The sequence below is a fragment of the Saimiri boliviensis genome, chromosome 17 (assembly GCF_048565385.1).
Source record: "Saimiri boliviensis isolate mSaiBol1 chromosome 17, mSaiBol1.pri, whole genome shotgun sequence".
NCBI lineage: Eukaryota > Metazoa > Chordata > Mammalia > Primates > Cebidae > Saimiri > Saimiri boliviensis.
In genome coordinates this window covers 8,288,474-8,310,202 of record NC_133465.1, presented here as the reverse complement: position 1 = coordinate 8,310,202, position 21,729 = coordinate 8,288,474, and the positions used below count along the sequence as shown (strand labels likewise).

Genomic DNA, 21,729 nt, shown 5'->3' with positions numbered 1-21,729 from the left:
GGGCTTGGGGGGTAGTCGGGCGGCCGCTTACCTGGCGGCGGGGGCGGCGGCGGCGGGGGCAGCGGTGGCGGCGGCGGCGGCGGCGGCGGCGGGAAGAGGTGGCAGCCGGGGGGGCTGTGGCGGTCGCGGCCCCGGTCGTGGCCCGGCCCGCGCCCGAGTACTCCCTCGTCATCGTCCTCCTCATCGTCCTCGTCGGCCGCCTCCACCTCCTCCTCCTCCTCGTCGCCCTCTTCTTCCTCCTCTTCTTCCTCCTCCGACACCACCATCTCCTCCTCCTCCTCCTCCTCGTCCCTCAGAGGGGAAGCCATCCTGTGGCTCTGGCCCCCCCACCACCCCCCCACCCACCGCCCGCCCGCCTCCCCCACCGCTACCACCACCACCTCCTCCTCCTCCTCCTCCTCCTCCTCCTCGGCGGCGGCGTCCTCCTCCTCCTCACCGCCTCCCCCAGCCCCCCAAACCCCCGGGCCACCCCCCTCCGAAACCCCCACCCTCGGGGCCGCCGTCTGAGGAGGGGGGCCAAACCACCCCCAAAAATTGTCTTGGAAAAAAATTGAGGAAAGACTTTTTTTCCTTCTCTCTTTCCTCCCAAGAGAACAAGAAAGGGGGATTTAAAATATATATATATATATATACATATATATGTGTGTATATATATAAAAGTTTTCGACTTCTCTCTGCCCCCCTCTCCGTTGCTTTAAATATATTTAAATTCTGAGGGGGGCGCTCAGAAATATTTCTCAGAGCTGAGGCACTAAGATGGCCGCCTTGAAATTATTTTTAAAACAACCCCCCCTCCAGCACCGCCACCCCCTCCATAAAGAAAAGGAGAAGGGGGAAAATCCCCTTTTCAAACAAAATGGCTGGCTTAATATTTCATTTTTCACCCCCCCATTCTCCTCCCTGTTACACCCCCATCTCCAAGCCTCTACCCAGAAACCCACAAATTTCTCCTTTTTCATAACTGATTAGTGCACAGATTAATAGAGATATTTTCCTTGTGTACTGAAGTGTGTGTGTGTGTGTCTGTGTGTCTGTGTGTGTTGGGGGGGCATGAAGGATTTCTGCATAAAACAAAAATGGCTGCTGTGACTAACTCCCCCCTTATAAAAAATATTTGAGGGGGGGCATTAATCAGTACTCATGCTCAGTCTGACATCAGCATAAATTGTTAAAGGTTAACTAGTTAGATACTAGTCCAACTAGATTTAATTTTTTTTCTTTTCTTTACTAGTCTCTTCCTCCCCACCTCCCTTCTCTAAAGAAAAGCTTTTTTTTTTTTTTTTTTTTTGAATACTTCAGAAGGGAGTGGTTTGATGTGAAGGTTTTTTTTCCCCTTCAGGCATTGAAAAGGAAAAAGATGAAATATATGTTTATATATAACTCTGTTTCTACATACCTCATTGAAGTCACAACGCATTTCATTGTGTACAGATCTTTTAAATGAGAAGCGGGACTGGATTTTTTTCTCCTTTCTTTAAAAAAAAGTGATAGAAATCCTAGTGACTTTTGGGGGAGAGATATGAATAGATACGATGATTGAGTTTTTTTCAAAGGAGTCCATGTTTGATTCTCCCCTTTACGCAGCCTTTTCAGTGGTTTATAATTGTTGTAAATTTTATCTTTACTCTTTTCCCCCTTTCCCTTGCTTTCCCCTCCTCCAATTGCTAGAATGTAAAATTCAACTGACTTGAGAGATTAATTTGGGGGTAAATAGGACAGATTTTTAGGATAAAGAGCAAAGAGTCAAATCTGAAGATGGTGAAACTATGTGCTCTTTTCTTCCATTTCAGTATATTTGCCTTCCTCCATGATCTCCAACACTGTCCGATAAAGTAGGAGCAACGGAGGTACCGTGAAAAAGAAAGGAACTGGGACTGAGAAAAAGCAGAGGTAGGGCTTCCACTCAGGCGTTTTCATCTAACTTTCTGACCTGTGATTTCCAACTGTACCCCAGTGTTTATGGTAAAGTAGTACTAGGAATTGGACAGTTGGAAAGGAGTCCAGAAGTAGCTTTCTCATACAGAGATTTGCTCAGAGAGGTCCAGACAGAAAATGATCCTTGCCAAATGGAGCAAAGGAAGGAGGGCAAATAGCTCAGTGCTACCCTCTTTCATTCCTGTCGACCCTTTCCTACTCTAGCTTCCTCCCATTCCTTTGATCTCCCTTTGCCCCTTCCCTTGCTTCCTATTCCTATTGCATGCCTGTGGAATCGTTTCTGGGTTATTCCTCTACCTCTCCAGTGTAACTGCTGGCCACCCATCTTCGGCAGTGCTCAGGAGCACCGAGAGGGAGGGGTAGGTGGGCAGCAACCAGAAAGTATTACTGGGAATCTGATGCACATTTTTGTTTATGAAGCTAAAATGTTCCTTATTAGTGTTCCACTCCCCACACTAATGCACTGCACTGGGTGTTGGTTTCCATCCTTTCTTTTTTTTTTTTTTTTTTTAACCTGGCCTTTGGAATTCTCTTGCTTCTGTTCCCACATCATTCTGTACTAAGTCTGACTCCTCCTCCTCTTCCAGTCTTCCAGTCCATCTTGCTCTCCTGTCTTCTTTCTCAGTCTCTTTACTCGTTCATCTGGGTATCCCCCTCTTCTGTGTGTGGGCTTCTCTCTATTGATATCTTTGTTTTTAACTGAGACTGTCATTCTCATCCCTTGGACCCTCAGGCTCTGTCACCTCTAAGTGCCTTTCCGTCTCTGCCTTCTTGCTGCTTACTTCTGTCTTCCAGTCTCGGACTGCGTGCGGCTCTTCCTCCTGTGTGCCCGACTCCCCCTCTTTCTGGCCCCTTCTGTGTGTGTCTGTGGATCGTACTGTGTCTGGGAAGAGTGTCTCCACGTGTATGTGGGCCACGCTGCGCACATCATGTGCGCTGCAGCCTCTCTGCCTCTGTGCCCTCTCCCTGTACTGAGAGCCTCTGCCTGCCACATGTTCCATGATCTGCAGGTGCGGGTGGCTAAAGGTGGCCGTGTGTATCCCTATACAAACATTCGTCATTCTCTCTCTTGAGTGTGCTTTGCATGTGGATTTGCTGATTTGCCTTATTCTCCCTCTCCTTGTCCATCACGCTTTCTGCCTGTCTGCATCTCTCTCCTGTTCATTTTCTGTCTCTCTGTCTCTCTCTCTCTCTCTCTCTCTCTCGACCTCTTGATTTTCCTTCTTCTCTCCTTGTTTTTGCCTCCCTCTTTACCTGCTTGCTCCTGTTATGGTGTCTGCCTGCCTGCCTGTCTGCTCCTCCCTGACTGGCTGGCAGCCTCTTTTTCCTCTCTGGTTGTCTGTCTGCTTCTCTGGCTGTTTGCCCACCACTCTCTCTCTAGCCATCTGTCTCCCCGCCTGCCTGTCTCTATCACTTTTTTAGCCTGCATCTCTTGGTTTGTCTACCTTCCAGGCCCTGCCACGGCTCCCCATCTTGGTTTGCCTCTTATCCTGCCCTTCTGCTTGTTCCTTCTCTTATTTATGCCTGTTAATCATTTTCCCTTCCCTCCCTTGGGGTCTGTCTTGCCTGTCTACCCTGTAAGCTGCTATCCCACCATCTAATGCTTTTCTCTTTTTAGTCTTCGTACTTACCCACTTTTTCTTCCTTTGCTTCTTCTCTGCCAACATCCCATCAATGGAGATAGTCTCTCTCCCCTAAACTTCTCAGGAACCCCTTTGCCTCAAAGTCTTATCTGCCTTCTTGCCACATCCCCTGCCCTGCCTTCTCTCATGTTTGCCTTTATTTCAGTGATCTCTTTTTCTGTGTTTCTGGTTCCTCAGACTGTCTGCCTGCCTCAGTCTTTTCGCCATTTTCCCCGTCTCTCGCTGCTGTCTGTCTGCTCAGCAGGCTCTTGCTGTCCACGTCTCTTCTTGCTTTTTTCTTTTCTTTTGTTTCTTTTTCCCAGTTAACTTTTAAACAGGTAAGTACCTACTTACGGCACAACATTTAAAAGTATAGAAAGTGGACTGTGAAAAGTAAGCCTCTCTCCCATTCTTCTCCCCTCGTCCTCAAGTTCCTCTCCCCAGAAGCAGCCACTGTTTCACATTTCCTGATCCTGCTCCAGAGAAGAGTCTACACATAGACAAGTCTCTTTGCTTGCTTGCTTTTGCTTGTGTTTTGCTGTACTTCTTCCTACTTTTCTTCCAGTTTTTCTGGATGCTCCTTCCTCTGTCAGTCTGTCAGTACTCCTAACTAACTTGGCTGGGCTTGCCTTTTTTGTCATTTTGATTCTGCCAAGTGCTACCCAAGGCACTTGTCTTTTTGATTGATTAGTTGCTGGTTGCATGCTTTTACTACCAGTACCTGAGGAGTGCTCAGGAAGGCTTTTCTCTCTCCAAATATAGTCTACTCTGTGTGGTAAGTTGTCTTGATGACAGCAAGACATCTTTGTTGGTCTCTTCGTCACTGAAATATGTATTGGAGAAGGCATGAAAGCACTGGTTATACTAAAAAGTACCATATAAATATAGGTACAGTTAATAAGTAACAGTAAACTGAGCTTACCTGCACACAGTCTATAGAGGACTTCCCTGCTTTTCTCACTTAGTCTATATGAATTATTTAAGGGCAGCTGAATCTAGATCCTTTTATGTTGTTGAGCTAGGCCTAAGAAGTTTGTCTTCCTCCTAGTCTGAAAAGCTTTGCTCCTGATTAAAACTTTTTTCCTTTTTCATCCCACCTTCTGGCTCTACTCATGTGCCATCTTAGAGACATTTTATAACTCTTTGAGGGAGACAAAGACACAGCCTCTAACCAGGTCTCTTTGAGAAAGATGATCATAAAACTTCTACACACGATACACTGTTCTTTCTTTTCTGCTTTTTTATTGCCTGTTTTCCTGAGTTTAACTGTTTCATCCTCTATCTTTATGTCTCTCCACTCTTTGCCTCTTTCTCTCTTACTTCTCTTTTCTTGTTTTTTTCTTATCTGTCTTGGTCTCTATTCTAGCCTCTCTTTCTGATTGGCCCTCTCCCCTTTCTTCTGTCTGATTGGCCTGTATCCTTCCATCACCCCATCTGTCTGCTGGATTCTCCCTGTCTGCCTGCAATAATGTATGTGATAGCACTTTATAAATTATAAAGCACCGTGTTGTATAAACCACTATTATCACTTTGTCTTCCTTCTTACCTCATTTTTTTCTTCCTTTATCTGTCTTTCCTTCTTCTCTCTTTCGCTCTCTCTCTGCCTGTCTGCATCCCTTTTGGTGATTTTGCCTGTCTTCTCTGTCAGTCATTCTCCATTCTCTCCCTGCCAGCCTATTTTTCTGCCATCCCTCTTCTCTGTCTGCTCAGTTCTTGGGTCTCTCTTTCTGTGTTTCCAGGTTTTGCTATATTTCTTTTGCCTGTCTGTTCTCTCTGTCCTTAGGCTTTTATCTGTGCCTGTGTGTCTCACTGTCTCTAGCTGCTTGTCTCCCTGCCTGTCACTTTCATTGTGAGGCATCAGTCTCTGCCTTCTTCTGTCTTTCAGTACTTCAAAAAATAAAAATTACATAAAAAATTTACATTCCTTATGATTAATTGGTAGAGGAGAATATGTTTTGGTTTTAATGAGAAGACTATTAAAGGTGAGAACAAAGAACTCAAATATTCAGCTGTCAAATGCAAAGGAAGAAAAATTTTAAAGGATTCTTAAGCTAAGAATAAGCTTATTTAATGCAAAACTAAGAAACATATCTAAAGTATAGTTTCTAACCTTTTAGGATCATAGAAAATTGGAAACTTTCCCCAGAAAAAAAATACACACAAAATATCACATATGTTTTCATGGTGTTATGAATACCCTGAAGTCTTTGACCCCAGGCTAAAACTCTGATGTGGGGAACCAATGATAATCAGTGATAGAGCACAGACATGTGCTCATACAACAAGCAGATTAAAAAACGGAAAAAATAATTGCAGTCTATGATTTTCTACTCAAGAAGATGTTAAAGAGATTCCTAATTGTATTTTGGATTATGTAGGTTAGTGATAATAATGAAAGACCTAATCATAGTATTTTAGAGATGGAAGGTCATGTAAATCAGTGGTTCCCAAATGGCTAAGTAAGGTTCCACATGTCCTTTCCTGAAAAAGCCTGTTCTTCATTCTGAGAGGATGTATTTCTGATATGTATTTTTATGTAGAATAAACATAGTACATATTATATTTATGTAGGATAACTGTATATATGCTTAATTTTATATTATAAATTATAATGTTACATATGTTATTAAATATACATATACATGCACATATTTATAATGTTAAAAACTTCCTTTCTAAAGCTGAGATAGATCTGTATGGCAGAATGTCTGTGAGTAGATTTTAGTGGGGAGGGGAGAGAAAAAGAATAAGAAAATGACTTTTTATATTTACTGTACAGTCTGAAAATTTTCAACACATACTTCTTTTATAATTAAAAAACATTTTAAATATCTTTTCATGAGACGGAGTTTTGCTCTTGTTGCCCAGACTAGAGTGCAATGGCTCAGTCTTGGCTCACTGCAACCTCCATTTCCTGAGTTCAAGCCATTCTCCTGGCTCAGCCTCCCAAGTAGATAGGATTTCAGGCACCTGCCACCATGCCAGGCTAATTTTTTGTATTTTTAGCAGAGACAGGATTTTACCATGTTGGCCAGGGTGATCTCCTGACCTCAGGTGATCCAGCCGCCTCAGCCTCCCAAAGTGCTGGGATTATGAGTTCTGTTGTTCTTAATGTCCTTACTCAGCACAATAAAAAGTCAGCAACCCCATGTTGATCACTAACATTTTTTTTTCTTTTTTTGAATATTTATCTTATGAAAAGCAGGAATACTGAAAGCATAACTATGAAGACTTCATATAATTGAGACACAGAAAAGATTTACCTACAACAGGAGGTCCATTGGCAGTAAGCTAACAGACCTACCTGGTAGACTGCGTTCTATCTCTCTCTCTTTTTTCTGGTAGACTTCGTTCTATCTCTCTCTCCCTTTTTTTTTTTTTTGGAGACAGAGTTTCGCTCTTGTTACCCAGGCTGGAGTGCAATGGTGCGATCTCAGCTCACTGCAACCTCTGCCTCCTGGGTTCAGGCAATTCTCCTGCCTCAGCCTCCTGAGTAGCTGGGATTACAGGCACGCGCCACCATGACCAGCTAATTTTTTGTATTTTTAGTAGAGACGGGGTTTCACCATGTTGACCAGGATGGCCTCGTTCTCTTGACCTCGTGATCCACCCGCCTCGGCCTCCCAAAGTGCTGGGATTACAGGCGTGAGCCACCGCGCCTGGCCCCATTTTTTTTTTTTTTTTTACATTTTATTGGTCATTAAAATCTAAAAGTCTAGGATCTACTGCTTTAACCTGGTCTTGATTTCATCAAGGAGGAAACTTCAGTCGTTCATATATTGTTTTCAGGATTTGCCATACTATTTTTCTTTAAATCACTCATTTTTCTTAAATGAATGTGCTTTAAAAGGTAAATTTTATATTGCTAGAAACGATATCCATAAATCTTTGATTTGATATGGTAACTATGTTTTTCTTCCTAATTAAAAGGCAAATAATTATTAAAATAAAAATCAATGAAAGTAAAAGCATCTTGCATGCTACTGATAATATAGGTACATATTTTAGAAAATACCACTTTAATCTAATTTTATAGGTATAGAAACTGGGGCCTAGATATTAAAGGGATTATTTATATAAGGTCAAGTTAGTAGTTAGAGACAGAATCAAGACTTGAACTTTGAACTTTGATCTTTCAGTTTCCAGTCTAGTGTTCTTCTACTATATACTACATGAGTTCTAAGTAAATGAGATGTCCTGGAGTTTTAAAGGACACTAATATGTGAAACTGATTGTCACAAATATTACTGTTATTAACTGTAACAACTATACCACAGAACTAGCAAAGGGTAATTTAATTGTATCTATTATATTTATAAAGTTAGTGTTTTTTGACACAGAGTTCCACTTCTCACCATTAACTCTAGAGAAACAGTCACCATACATGTGCATAGGGTGACATTATAGAGCTGTTCATTACAACATTGTTTGTAACAGCAAAAAACTGGAAACACCCTAAATCTCCAATAGTAAGGAATAGCTAAACTATATAGCAATTAAGAAAAAACAGTTACTGGGGCACATGTTCTCAGAATTTCCTGGGGCTGTGTCACAGGCCATTAAAAAGAAAAGGAAGCTGGGCGTGGTGGCTCATGCCTGTAATCCCAACATTTTGGGAGGCTGAGGGAGGTGGATCACCTGAGGTCAGGAGTTCGAGACCATCCTGGCCAACATGGTGAAACCCCTTCTCTACTAAAAATATAAAGATTAGCCGGGTGTGGTTGCGCATGCCTATAATCCCAGCTACTCGGCAGGCAGAGACAGAAGAATTGTTTGAACCCAGGAGGCAGAGGTTGCAGTGAGCCAAGATCGTGCCATGGCACTCCAGCCTGGGCAACAAAAGCAAAACTCCGTCTCAAAAAAAAAATGCTGGAAGTATACATACCAAACTGGTAGCATAGGTTACTTTGGGGAAAGAATAGTCAAGGGGGATTGTTTGCTTTGTTGATAAAGTATTTATTATTTATGTAAACAAAATTAAGTAGCTTCATTGATTACATTAGCAACTAGAGTCAAATGGGATAAACAGTAGCCTGACTTGTCTAAAGAAGTAATTCCTCATGAATCTCTAGTTCTTGGCAGTGAAAAATGTGTAAGCAAAGTACAATCAATAGGATGTAATGTAGTTAGGGTTTTTAAAACATTAGTGAGGTTTCACTTTAAAGAATAATTAAAATATGAGAGGGAAAAAGGGAAGGTATAGAAGAGCATATATAAAATGGTAACATTTATGAAAGAAATAAATATGTGAATATCCATAGAATATTCTGGGAAGAATATACAGGAAACTACAGTAGTTGTCACTGGGAAGGGGAAATTATTTTTTCATTGTACATCTTATAAAGCAATTTGAAATTTTTTTACTGACCAAGAGATTGGCTAGGTGAAGGGAGGAGGGACAATTTTTTTTTTTTGAGATGGAGTCTCACTCTATCCCCCAGGCTGGAGTGCAGCGGCATGATTTCGGCTCACTGCAACCTCCGACTCCCAAGTTTAAGCGATTCTCCTGCCTCAGCCTCCCGAGTAGCTGGGATTACCGTCGTGTGCCACCACACCCAGCTAATTTTTGTATTTTTGGTAGAGATGGGGTTTCACCATGTTGGTCAGGCTAGTCTTGAACTCTTGACCTTGTGATCCACCTGCCTCTGCCTCCCAAAGTGCTGGGATTACAGGTGTGAGTCACCGTGCCCGGCTCATGGACATTTTTTGAGATAAGACATAAATAGACATAAAAACTTAAGTAGCAGTATGTGATTGTGATGATGGTTATGGGTTGTAAAATCAGCACTCAGAGAAGAAAGCTCTTTCTTGGTTGGAAGGGGGGAAACAAGTAAATAACTTTCTATGTAGTTGCATTTGAGGTTAACTCCCAAATAACTGAAATTCATATAGCACTAAGGAAGAAAAAGGGCAGTTTAGGTGGGATAAGAAAGAATTTAGGCCTGGGGCCGGTGGCTCACACCTGTAACCCCAGCAGCACTTTGGGAGGCTGAGGTGGGCAGATCACCTGAAGTTGGGAGTTTGAGACCAGCCTGGCCAACATGGAGAAACCCTGTCTCTACTAAAAGTACAAAATTAGCCGGTCAAGAGGCTGAGGCAGGAGAATCGCTTGAACCCGAGAGGCAGAGGTTGTGGGGAGCCAAGATGGCACCACTGCACTCCAGCCTGGGCGACAAGAGCAAAACTATGTCTAAAAAAAAAAGAATTTAGTAGGTAGTGTGTAGACCCTATACGGCTGGAGTGGTAAGTTCATGAGAGGTTATAGTAGGAGTTGGTACCTCTTTAAATGGTAAGACTTGTTAGTTTATCGAGTGAATAGTTGAGGCCAGAACCTTGGGTGAACTTTGAAGGATGGTGTGCGGAGAGGAGAAGCCAAAGAAAAACAAGTTGTTCAAGTGGTAAGTGTACCAGGTAGTGCTACGATGGTAGAGTAAGAAGACAGCTTCAGAAGGAAGGCACCATCATTGATACCAGATGCTTCGTGGGAATCAAGAAGAGTACAAACTGACAGTTCCGCAAAAAGTTAAATATAGAGTTACCATATGACCTAGCAATTTCAGTACTAAGCGTATACCCAAGATAATTGAATCATATGTCCACACATAAAGTTGTACATGAATCTTCATAGAAGCATTATTCATAATAGCCAAAAAGTGTAAACAACCAAAATATCCATCAACTGGTGATGGATAAATATACTATATCCATGCAATGGAATATTATTCAGCCATAAAAAGGAATGAAGTATTGATACATGCTACAAGATGGATGAACCTTTAAAACATTATGCCAAGTAAGAGAAGTTAGACATACAAGGCCACATATTATTTGATTCCATTTGTATGAAATGTCCAGAATAGGCAGATTCCTAGAGAGAGATTAGTGGTTGCACAGGTTTCAGGGGAGGTAAGAATGGGAGTGACTGCCAATGGGTATGGGGTTTCTTTTTGGGGTGACGGAAATGTCTGGAATCTGGATCATGGTGTTAGTTGCACAGCTGTGTGAATATACTAAAAACTCCTGCATTCTCTTTAAAATGGTGAATAAGATATATTTATTCTATCTAAAAAAATGTTTTTTTCATTCAAACCAGCCAGATACAGTGACTCACGCTTATAATCCCAGTGCTCTTTGGGAGGCCAAGAGAGAAGGATCACTTGAGGCCAGAAGTTTAAGACCAGCCTGACCAACATGGCAAGACTCTATCTCTACAAAAAGAGTTTAAAAATTAGCCAGGCATGGTGGCTTATGCCTGTAGTCCTACCTACTCAGGAAACTGAGGCAGGAGGAGAGCTAAGCCCAGGAGTTGGAGCCTACAGTGAGCTATGATTATGCCACTGCACTGCAGCCTGAGCAACACAGTGAGACCCTATCTCAAAAAAGAAAAGAAAAAAAAAAAAAAAAAAACAGTATAAACCAAGGAAAGTATTGTACGTGGCATTTGGTCACCTTTAAGGCCAGGTTTAATGAGGAAATTAGCTATCAATTAAGGATTGTGAGAAACCATTAAAATGTTACTTACTCGTGAGTCAGTAACATTTGTTTTGTTTTAGAGACAGGGTCTTGCTCTGTTATTCAGACTGGAGTGCAGTGGCATGATCATAGCTCACTGCAGCCTGGAACTCCTAGGTTCAAGCTTTCCTCCTGCCTCAGCCCCCCAAGCAGCTGGACTACAGGCACACACCACCACAACTGGCTAATTTTAACATTTTTTTGTAGAGATGGGATCTCACTGAAGTTCAAACTGGTCTTGAATTTCTGGCCTCAAGCGATCCTCCCACCAGTGGCCTTCCAAAGTGCTGGGATTACAGGTGTGAGCCACCACGCCCAACCTTTTTTTTTTCTTTTTGAGACAGAGTTTTGTTCTTATTGCCCAGGCTGGAGTGCAGTGGCACAATCTCGGCTCACTGGGACCTCCACCTTGTGGTTCAAGGGATTCTCCTGCCTCGGCCTCCTAGGTAGCTGGGATTACACGTGCCTGCCACCACAGCCAGCTAATTTTTTGTATTTTTAGTAGAGATGGGGTTTCACCATGTTGGCCAGGCTGGTCTTGAACTCCTGACCTCAGGTGATCCACCCGCCTCGGCCTCCCAAAGTGCTCGGATTACAGGTGTGAGCCTCTGCACCTGGCTAATTCTTTATCTCTACTGTTGCTTCCAGATTTCCTCATCTTGTGTAAGAAACCCCTGTTTCATTAAGGCTGCAGCAGTCTTGCTGTGTACTCCTTGCCGTCTCTTCCTCACTGTTATCTATTTAGCTCCTGACATTTCTTTCATTCATTGAAGACTGACACCTGGCTTAGTCCTGCCATCATCTTGTGTGACCTTAGGATCCACATGAATGATTTATTCATCACATGGAATTTTTGGTCCCTCGATCCCCTTATTTCCAGAGACCTTTCTAGCCATCCCACTTCTGGCCCCATCTCTGGACTTCCTTTTGAAATATTAAATTCAAAGCCCCAAGTTGGGCCACAACCGTCTGTCCTTCTAGCCCCTCATTTCCTCCTACTCTTTATTCTTGGACCCATGAGACACTGTAGTCCTTGAACTCCTGATTTTCTCCTAATCAGCTATACCATCTTCACCTTTCTTCTATCCAGCTTAAATTTCATGGTCTATCATTTTAACCACTCTCCTGCCCCTGTCTAGGTGCTCTCTTATTTTCCTTCCTGCAAACCCCTGGCCTTGTTTCACTTTGTTTGCTTGTTTACACCCAGGATGCAAGTGACTGCTGGAAAACACCATGACCATCCAGACTAGTGTCTCTGCTCAGGAATCCTTTTTCTTAGTCAGCTTTCTTTTAGTTCTCCACAGTGACTTCCTCAAAACCTCCTCCTTATACTAGTTCATTTTAAAGAACAGGATACATATGTTCATTTTCATACCATAATAAATAGAAAATCTTATCTACTTCCAGGAGATAATCATATGAGAACGCCCTTGAAATTCCAACACTCAACTATATATTTAACTCTATTCTTTTTTTTTTTTTTTTTTTTTTTGAGACGGAGTTTCGCTCTTGTTACCCAGGCTGGAGTGCAATGGCACAATCTCGGCTCACCACAACCTTCGCCTCCTGGGTTCAGGCAATTCTCCTGCCTCAGCCTCCTGAGTAGCTGGGATTACAGGCACACGCCACCATGCCCAGCTAATGTTTTGTATTTTTAGTAGAGACGGGGTTTCACCATGTTGACCAGGATGGTCTCAATCTCTTGACCTCGTGATCCACCCGCCTCAGCCTCCCAAAGTGCTGGGATTACAGGCGTGAGCCACCGCGCCCAGCCCTATTTAACTCTATTCTTATTTGTCCTTTTATCCTTTCTTCCTGTCCTGTCTGAAGCTAATCCCTATATTTGGGGTCTTGGTCTCACCCCTGCCACCTTCTCAGGGACCAGTGGTTACCAGTGATCCTCTAACTCATTCCTTTATTTCCCATTCCACTTGCTCTTTCCCAGCCACATTAAAATGTGCTCAAATCTTCTTATCTTTGAAAGAAATACTCTGGACCCCTTTAGGGGCCACCTTACCCCTCTGTGTCCATTCACAGCCAAGCTTCTTGAAATAATTAACTGCCCTCAGTGTCTACTTGCCTACTCATTTTCCAGCCCTCTGCCCCTACTCCAGCTGCTTTCATCAAATTACCAACAACCTCCTGGTGGCTAAAATCAGAGGACGTTCTTAATTCTTAACTTGACCACCCGCTTTTGAAATAGAATTTGCTTGACTTCTGTAGTTTCACATTCCTGGTTTTTCCCTTGCCTCTCTGGCTCCTCCTTGTCAGTCCACCTTCAAAGAGGCAGTGCTATGTTTATTAGTGGTCAGCCATGGTACTTAACAACCTGGACTTGGGAGATAGGTCTGGGTTCATATGCTGCTTCCACTTTTCAGAGTTTCCGTTTCTTTAACCAAAATAGCAACATATAAGTCTTTTTGTGAAGCCCTAATATTGCAGTCAGTGGAAGTATACATTGAAGGTCCTTAGTACTGTTTGACATACAGTAAGTAGGCATGCACTAAACTTCCCTTACTCTCCAGGCTTATAATAAGTGTCCCTCCTGTGTGCTACCATATTATCCTTGATCTTTCTCATTAGGTTCCAGAGAGGAGGGGCCCTGTCACCCTGCTCCACTGTTGTATCAGTCTAGCACACGGCCAGGCACACATTAGGCACCCTGTAAATGTCTGTTGACTGCTTCAAGTGTTTAATGTATGGCAAAGTTGATACTTTAAATCAGTGGGCCAAAGGATTGTTGATAAATAACGATGCATAATTGATAAATGGAAAACTATTTGTGAAAATATAAAAGGTGGATCCTTATAATTTACTAAACTAGTTTTAACATGGATTAGTGACATTAAAAAGAAAACATTAATTCTGCTCAATTCAGCAAGATCAAAAAGATTTTTAGAGAATGAGAATGAGATATAAAAAGTGTGGATGAACATTTTTCTGATCTTGGCAGTGAAAAAGGCCTTAAGCATACAACAAGTATCAACCATAAAGGAAAATATGGATAGATTTAACTCAGTGAAACTAAATTTTACTATATAAGAAAACATCATAAAGTAAACGACTAGCTAGGAAAATATTTGTGCCATTTAGGACAACCCATTTATTCAGTAAATACTGTATGATCTACTAGAGCTCAGAGATAACAGAAACTACTCTAGCTCAGAAAGATACTTTATCCAGGAAACTAGGAATAACAAAATTGTTGGAAGAGCCAAAGAAGAACTATAGATGGGGTTTTCAGAGTGACAAGAACATTGTAAGGACAGACGTGGCTCACACCTGTAATCCCAGCACTTTGGGATGCCAAGGTGGGTGGATCGCTTTGAGGTCAGGAGTTCAAGACCATCCTGGCCAACATAGTGAAACCTCATCACTACTAAAAATGCAAAAAATAGCCAGGCATCATGGTGCACGCCTATAATCCCAGCTACTCGGGAAGCTGAGGCAAGAGAATTGCTTGAACTTGGGAGGTGGAGGTGGCAGTGAGCCGAGATTGCACCATTGCACTCCAGCCTGGATGACAGAGCAAGACTCCACCTCAACAAAAAAAGAAAGAAAGAAAAGAAAACAAGAGCATTTTAGAACTGGCCCACCAGAGATCTACTTCCTGTTTCTACTGTGATCAAGAAGCTACTAGGGTGGGGTACTGGCTCCAGGATTACTCCAACATTGTATAATAGCAGGAGGAAGCGGGTAGAAAGGAAGATAGTGAACTAGCGTATTATTGATGAAATAAAGATGTCATAGAAATCAATAAGAAAAAGACAAATAAAATATAAAAACAGTAAAATGCATGTACAAAAGATGAATAATAGGATGCTGATTGCTGACTTAATGAGTTTTACTCTATATCCAGAACCTAGCTAAATACTTAATATGTACTAACTCACTTACTCCTTTCAATAACCTTATAAAGTAGAAACTATACCAATACCCATTTTACGGATGAGGAAACAGAGGTAAAGGGAGGTTAAATATCTTGCCCAATGTCAGAGCTATTGAGAGGTAGGCATTTATACCCAAACTCATGGACCATGGTAGACCTGAAAAAAAGGAAAAAATTGGAATGATGTGATGGCTCAAGAATTGGACATTGGTAATAGGAATTGAGAAAGAAGCTGGCTTGAAGAGGGTGTAATGAATTTGTTTCTAGATGTGCTTAGCTTGATATGATGGTGTGGCATCCTTTTAGAAATAATTTCTGGCGGGGTGTGGTGGCTCATGCCTGTAATCTCTACACTTTGGGAGGCTGGGGTGGGTAGATCCCTTGAGCCCGGGAATTCAAGACCAGCATGGACAACATAGTGAGACCCTGTTTCTACAAAATTAAATATTTTTTTTTCTTAAGACGGAGTCTTGCTCTGTCACCCCTGAGCTGGAGTGCAGTAGTGCGATCTCAGCTCACTGAAACATCCACCTTCTGGGTTCAAGTGATTCTCCTGCCTCAGCCTCCCGAGTAGCTAGGATTACAGGCATGCATCACTGCACTGGGCTAATTTTTGTATTTTTTATTTTTATTTTTTTTTTTAGTAGAGACAGGGTTTTTCACCATGTTGGCCAGGCTGATCTCAAACTCCTGTTGGCCAGGCTGTTCTCAGTCTCAGGTGATCTGCCCGCCTCGGCCTCCCAGAGTGCTGGGATTACAGGCGTGAGCCACTGCGCCTGGCCAAAATAAATACATTTCAAAATAAAACTAACTCAACTTCTGAGCTATGGAATAGTTCTCTGTACCTCCCAATAGCTAATAAAGGGACCCAAATACTGCAATATCTGATATGCTTATCCTTCTATTGCTGCCTTTTAGCTAAATCTTTTTCCTTGTTCTCATTGAGTAACGGATATCATCTTAATCAGAAGGAGGAAGATGTAAGCCCAAAATTGTGTTTGCCTTCTGCAAGTTTTTTAGATCTGCTTTTTAAATTTTTTTCTTTTTTTCTTTTTTTTTGAGACGGAGTTTCGCTCTTGTTACCCAGGCTGGAGTGCAATGGCGCGATCTCGGCTCACCGCAACCTCCGCCTCCTGGGTTCAGGCAATTCTCCTGCCTCAGCCTCCTGAGTAGCTGGGATTACAGGCACGTGCCACCATGCCCAGCTAATTTTTTTGTATTTTTAGTAGAGACGGGGTTTCACCATGTTGACCAGGATGGTCTCGATCTCTCGACCTCGTGATCCACCCGCCTCGGCCTCCCAGAGTGCTGGGATTACAGGCTTGAGCCACCGCGCCCGGCAAATTTTTTTCTTTTTTCTTTTATTTTTGAAACAGAGTCTTGCTCTGTCACCCAGGCTGGAGTGTAGTGGTGTGATCTCAGCTTACTGCAGCAACTGCCTCCCAGGCTCAAGCAGTCTTCCCACTTCAGCTTCTGGAGTAGCTGGGACCATAAGCATGGGTGCCACCATGCCCAGCTGTAGATCTGCTTTGATAGACCACTGTGATGGAAGCTGAATTGTCCTATACAAAATGGCAAAAACCAAACACTTTTTCCCTTTTGACATTGCTTTTTAACAATTTCTTAATAGTTTTAAGAAACATCCAGCCAGCTAGATGTTTTTCATCTGTTTTCAAGCCCCAGTTGCTCCAGCAGAATTGCACACTTTTCCCAGCTGATTAAGCTTTAGGTTATAAATTTGTCATGGGAAATGCTAACTCACACTGGCTTCCTCCTATCCCTTCACTTGCTCTTGGGCCCTTTTATCATCTAGCACTCGATAAAGAAAAATCTTTTCTTTTTTGAGACGATGTCTTGCTCTGTTTCCCAGGCTGTAGTGCAGTGGCACCATCTCAGCTCACTGCAACCTCCACCTCCCCCAAGTTCAAGTGATTCTCCTGCCTCGGCCTCCTGAGTAGCTGGGAGTACAGGCACTCGCCACCAAGCCCAGCCAATTTTTGAATTTTTAGTAGAGACGGGGTTTCACCATGTTGGCCAGGCTGGTCTCAAACTCCTGACCTCAAGTGATCCACCCGCCTAGGCCTCCCAAAGTGCTGGGATTACAGGTGAGCCACTGCACCCAGCCGAGAATCATTTTTATTTCAGACTCAATGAGATATAATTAGTACATTAAAATCAACTTATATTTATAAGATTCTATATTCCAAAACTGTAGAACTCCTAAAGTGTATCCCAGAGTCAGTAATAAAGTTATCCACTCACTTTATTAGAGAAAGAGTTTGAGCTTTGGTGTAAAAAAGGTAGCACCAGGAATCCAAGCTGTTGCCACTTGATAACTATGACTCTGGGCAAGCTGTTTATCCCTTAAGTCTCAGCTTCTTCATCTGTAAAACAGTGATATTAATGGCTGTCTCAAAGGGTTGTGGTGAGGGTTAAGTGAGCTAACTTACATAAAGCACTGGCTATAATGATACTCAGTAACTGGTAGCTGTTATTCTAAACCATCGAGTTTACTGTTAGCACTCCTCTCTTCAGAGATTCACTTAAGATGATTGCAGGGTGAGAAGATTCACAACCTGAGTTATGAATAGCACCTTAAACTGCTTTAGGAGCAAAGGACTGACTTCAGTTACTCTTCTCCCAGTAGTTAGCCCCATTCCCTTGCTTTTCATCACTGTATAAAGAACCTCAATTCTGGCATGATATGAAACAAACCATATTGTTCTTGACTCAAAAACTTCTCCTAATGGAGGAACAGACACGATTGTTAGGTTGGAAACGGAATATTCGTCACAGATAGTGTCTGTTAATTTTCTAATCATGACAGATGTTACCTGGATGCTGCGAAGTGCCAACTCTCAAAATCCTGAGGGGAGGATCCATTACTAAGTAAAGAATGGCTAGCACAAGGAATGGGAAAGAAAACGAAGGTTTTCTGAGAGTCTTTTCCAAGGACTCTTCATAGCGCTGGGCAGGTTCCCATGCCTTAATTAATCTTCTCAACAATACTACAAGGTAGCATCTTTTTAGGGTGACCATGTCCTGGGTCTTGCCTGTTGCCCTACTGTCGCCTTACTTTCTATTATCTGTACTTGAAGGTTGAAGGAATCTAAAGGAAGGTAAGTATTTTGCGCATGGTTATGAAGCCAGTACACTCCTCCTTTCTGCAGCTGGATTTCTTCTAAGAATATCCCATGCCTACCTTGTCCAGCTACAGCCTGGCTTCTCTAACAAAGCCACCTTGACCTGCTGTTTGCTAAATCCGTGGTCACTCAGGGCTTCATCTTACTTGACGTGTGTGCAGCACTTGATAGCGCTTACCACTCCCTTCTCTTCCTGCTCGCTCTTTGGCTTCCATGGCAACATTCCCTGCTTGGCCTCTTTCACCTCTCTAGCCTTCCTTTCCACTGTCCTTTTCTCCTCCCCTCCCTTTGATAGTGTTCCTCCCCAGAACTCTGCTTAATGTACACTTTGCCCTTACGGGGATCTGATCTTTGACTGGTTACAGTTGCTATCTGCTACTAATTCCCTCACCTATAACTCTAGCCCAGAGCTGTCTTTCAGGATGCAGTCCTATATATCCAGTAAGATCTGGCCATGTGCCTGCATGCCCCAGAGTTACCTCATACAGCGAACTAAAAATTCATCACTCTTCCTTCCCAGAGTCCTCTTCCAGCAGTCCCTTTTTCTGCCAGTGGACTCACCATCCAGGCCAGACACAGGTGTCATCCTTGACTCTTCCCTTTGCCTTAGACCCCTGCCCAAATGATCAAGTCCTGCAGTTCTCTCTTAACTTTAGTTCATCTTCTCCGGTCTCCACTGCCACTAACCTAGTTCTGGCTGCCTTCGGCTCTCTCCTGGACTATTGCATTAGCGCCAGTCTCTCTGTCTCCACTTTCCCTCCTTCATTTCCTTCTCTCTTGACATTGTAGTCAAGTTGCCTTTTTAGATGCATTTCTTTTTTTTTTTTTTTTTTTGAGACGGAGTTTCGCTCTTGTTACCCAGGCTGGAGTGCAATGGCGCGATCTCGGCTCACCGCAACCTCCGCCTCCTGGGCTCAGGCAATTCTCCTGCCTCAGCCTCCTAAGTAGCTGGGATTACAGGCACGCACCACCATGCCCAGCTAACTTTTTTGTATTTTTAGTAGAGACGGGGTTTCACCTTGTTGACCAGGATGGTCTCGATCTCTCGACCTCGTGATCCACCCGCCTCGGCCTCCCAAAGTGCTGGGATTACAGGCTTGAGCCACCGCACCCGGCCAAGTTGCCTTTTTAAAATGCAAATATGATCATGGGATTCTCTCTATAAAACCCTTAACTCAGCCGGGCGCGGTGGCTCAAGCCTGTAATCCCAGCACTTTGGGAGGCCGAGGCGGGTGGATCACGAGGTCGAGAGATCGAGACCATCCTGGTCAACATGGTGAAACCCCGTCTCTACTAAAAATACAAAAAATTAGCTGGGCATGGTGGCGCGTGCCTGTAATCCCAGCTACTCAGGAGGCTGAGGCAGGAGAATTGCCTGAACCCAGGAGGCGGAGGTTGCGGTGAGCTGAGATCGTACCATTGCACTCCAGCCTGGGTAACAAGAGTGAAACTCCGTCTCAAAAAAAAAAAAAAAAAAAAAAAACCCTTAACTCTGGGCTGGGCACAGTGGCTCATGTCTGTAATCCCAGCACTTTAGGAGGCCAAGGCGGGCGGATCATGAGGTCAAGAGTTTGAGACCAACCTGGCCAACACGGTGAAACCCTGTCTCTACTAAAAACACAAAAATTAGCCCATTGTGGTGGCGGGCACCTGTAATCCCAGCTACTCGGGAGGCCGAGGCAGGAGAATTGCTTGAACCTGGGAGGTGGAGGTTGCAGTGAGCCTAGATCGTGCCATTGCACTCTGGCCTGGACAACAAGAGCAAGACTCTGTCTCAAAAAACGAAGACAAAAAAATAACACTTAAGTTTGAATTGTACACTGTAAAAGGGTGAATATTATGGTATGTGAATTATGTCTCAGTTAAAAAAAAAAAAAAAAAAAAAAAACCTGGTTTACAAAGCCTTCTGTGATTGGGTCTGGCTCAGCGTCTCTCATTGGCTGCCCTTCCCTTGCCTGCCATGTTTCTCTTAGCTTTACCATGCTGCAGTTCCTTCTGCCTGCGAGCTATCCACACTCTCTCAAACCTACGTTTGCATTTCCTGTTTATTCTGTGCAGGAAGCATTCTCTTCTCCGCCTATCGCTCATCCTCTTCTCTCCACTTGACTGACTCCTCCTTGTCCTTTAAACCTTAGTTTGAGATACTTCCCCAGAAGGCTTGATTCCCCTCCACCCCAGGATTGGGTTAGGTGCTCCTGATGTGTGTTTCATTCATACTTAGCTCTTTTGTAGCATTCACCAACCATTTGTTCATTCTGTATTTATTGAGTGACTGCTCTGGGCTGGGCACTGGGCTAGATGCTGGGTGTTTCACAAATAAGCTATGTGGTCCCTGGCCCCATGGTGCTTAGAGTCTAAGAAGGGAAGAAAACGGACATTTGACAGTGAATTATTGTAAATATTTTAATTATAATTATGAAGTTTCGGAGCACCCTGGGGAGGGCGCGTTAAGGGACTTGACATAATTGTAGGTATCAGAGAAAGTATCATGTAAGCAACTTTAAGGAGCCAGGTGGCCAACTGAAGAGTGGCAGGTAGAGTGTTGCATGCAGAGGAACAGCAGGTAAGAAGGCTCTGATGCAAAGCTTTGGGGGCATTTCAGAAACTGAAAGGCCAACCTGGGAGACAAAGGAGAGCCCGGAAGAGCCAAATCTTACCTTCTGGACTAGGGTTTCTAAGTTCATCGTAAGAGAAGTAGGTTGTCTTTGAAGACTTTTAACATGGGAACTTTAGAAGTTCCCCTGGCTACTGTGTAAATAATGAAGCAGGATGACAAGTTAAGGGGCTCACAAACTTTCATGAATCTCCCACTAAACTGTAAGCTTCTAGAGGGCAGAAAAAGGTAGCACCGGGAATCCAAGCTGTTGCCACTTAATAGCTGTGACTCTGGGCAAGCTGTATATCCCTTAAGTCTCAGCTCCTTCATCTGTAAAACATCGATATTAATGGCTGTCTCAAAGGGTTGTGGTGAGGGTTAAGTGAGCTAACTTACATAAAGCACTGGCTATAATGATACTCAATAACTGGTAGCTGTTATTCTAAACCATCGAGTTTACTGTTAGCACTCCTCTCTTCAGAGATTCACTTAAGATGATTGCAAAATGAGAAGATTATTTTTTATATCCACAGTTTTCAGGACTTTGCCTGACAGATGCTCAGTACCATTTTAATGAATCGGATAAATAATAGGGCCAAGATTCCAACCTAGGCTTTCAAGAAAGGCTCAGCTCAAGTATCAATGCCCTATCTCCCTTACACACAACCCTTCAAAGACCATTTCTCCACTCCACCCTAGACTGGGCTGGATACTCCCCCTTTTACCTTCAGTGCATCTCTGGTGGATTGTATTTTCTAAATATGGCCACAATAATGTCTCACATCCCATGTGTACTTACAGTGTAATTTTGAGACTCTTCCCACTGAGAAGTGGGAGCTAACTAGCTCCTGGTGCCACTAGCTTTTTCTGGATTCCTGGTGCTACCAGTTCCTCCCCTTGGAATTGAGTCTAGGTCATATGATTCAGCTTCCTCTTGGTTCTCTTGAGATGCTGTTCTTAGAACCCAGCGACCATGCTGTGAGGAAGCCCAAACTGCCCTGTGTGGAGGCCCACATGGAGAAGAAATGAAGT

At 43.3% G+C, this 21,729-nt stretch overlaps 1 protein-coding gene and 1 long non-coding RNA gene across 12 annotated transcripts in view; one reads left to right on the top strand and one right to left on the bottom strand.

Moving 5' to 3' along the window:
- The window catches only part of CHD3 (chromodomain helicase DNA binding protein 3), a 27,524-nt gene extending 27,193 nt beyond the window's left edge, over nucleotides 1–331 (bottom strand). For all 11 annotated transcript variants that reach the window (XM_039476055.2, XM_039476061.2, XM_039476060.2 and 8 more), the window contains exon 1: nucleotides 32–331. In XM_039476055.2, coding sequence (XP_039331989.1) covers nucleotides 32–308 — 277 coding nt within the window. In that variant the 5' untranslated portion in view covers nucleotides 309–331. The remainder of the gene's footprint in view (nucleotides 1–31) is intronic.
- LOC141581793 (uncharacterized) overlaps nucleotides 1–21,729 on the top strand; it is a 21,981-nt gene extending 252 nt beyond the window's left edge. Inside the window, exons 2-3 of the long non-coding RNA XR_012514532.1 lie at nucleotides 1,791–1,890; nucleotides 21,646–21,729. This is a non-coding gene — a long non-coding RNA (uncharacterized LOC141581793). The remainder of the gene's footprint in view (nucleotides 1–1,790; nucleotides 1,891–21,645) is intronic.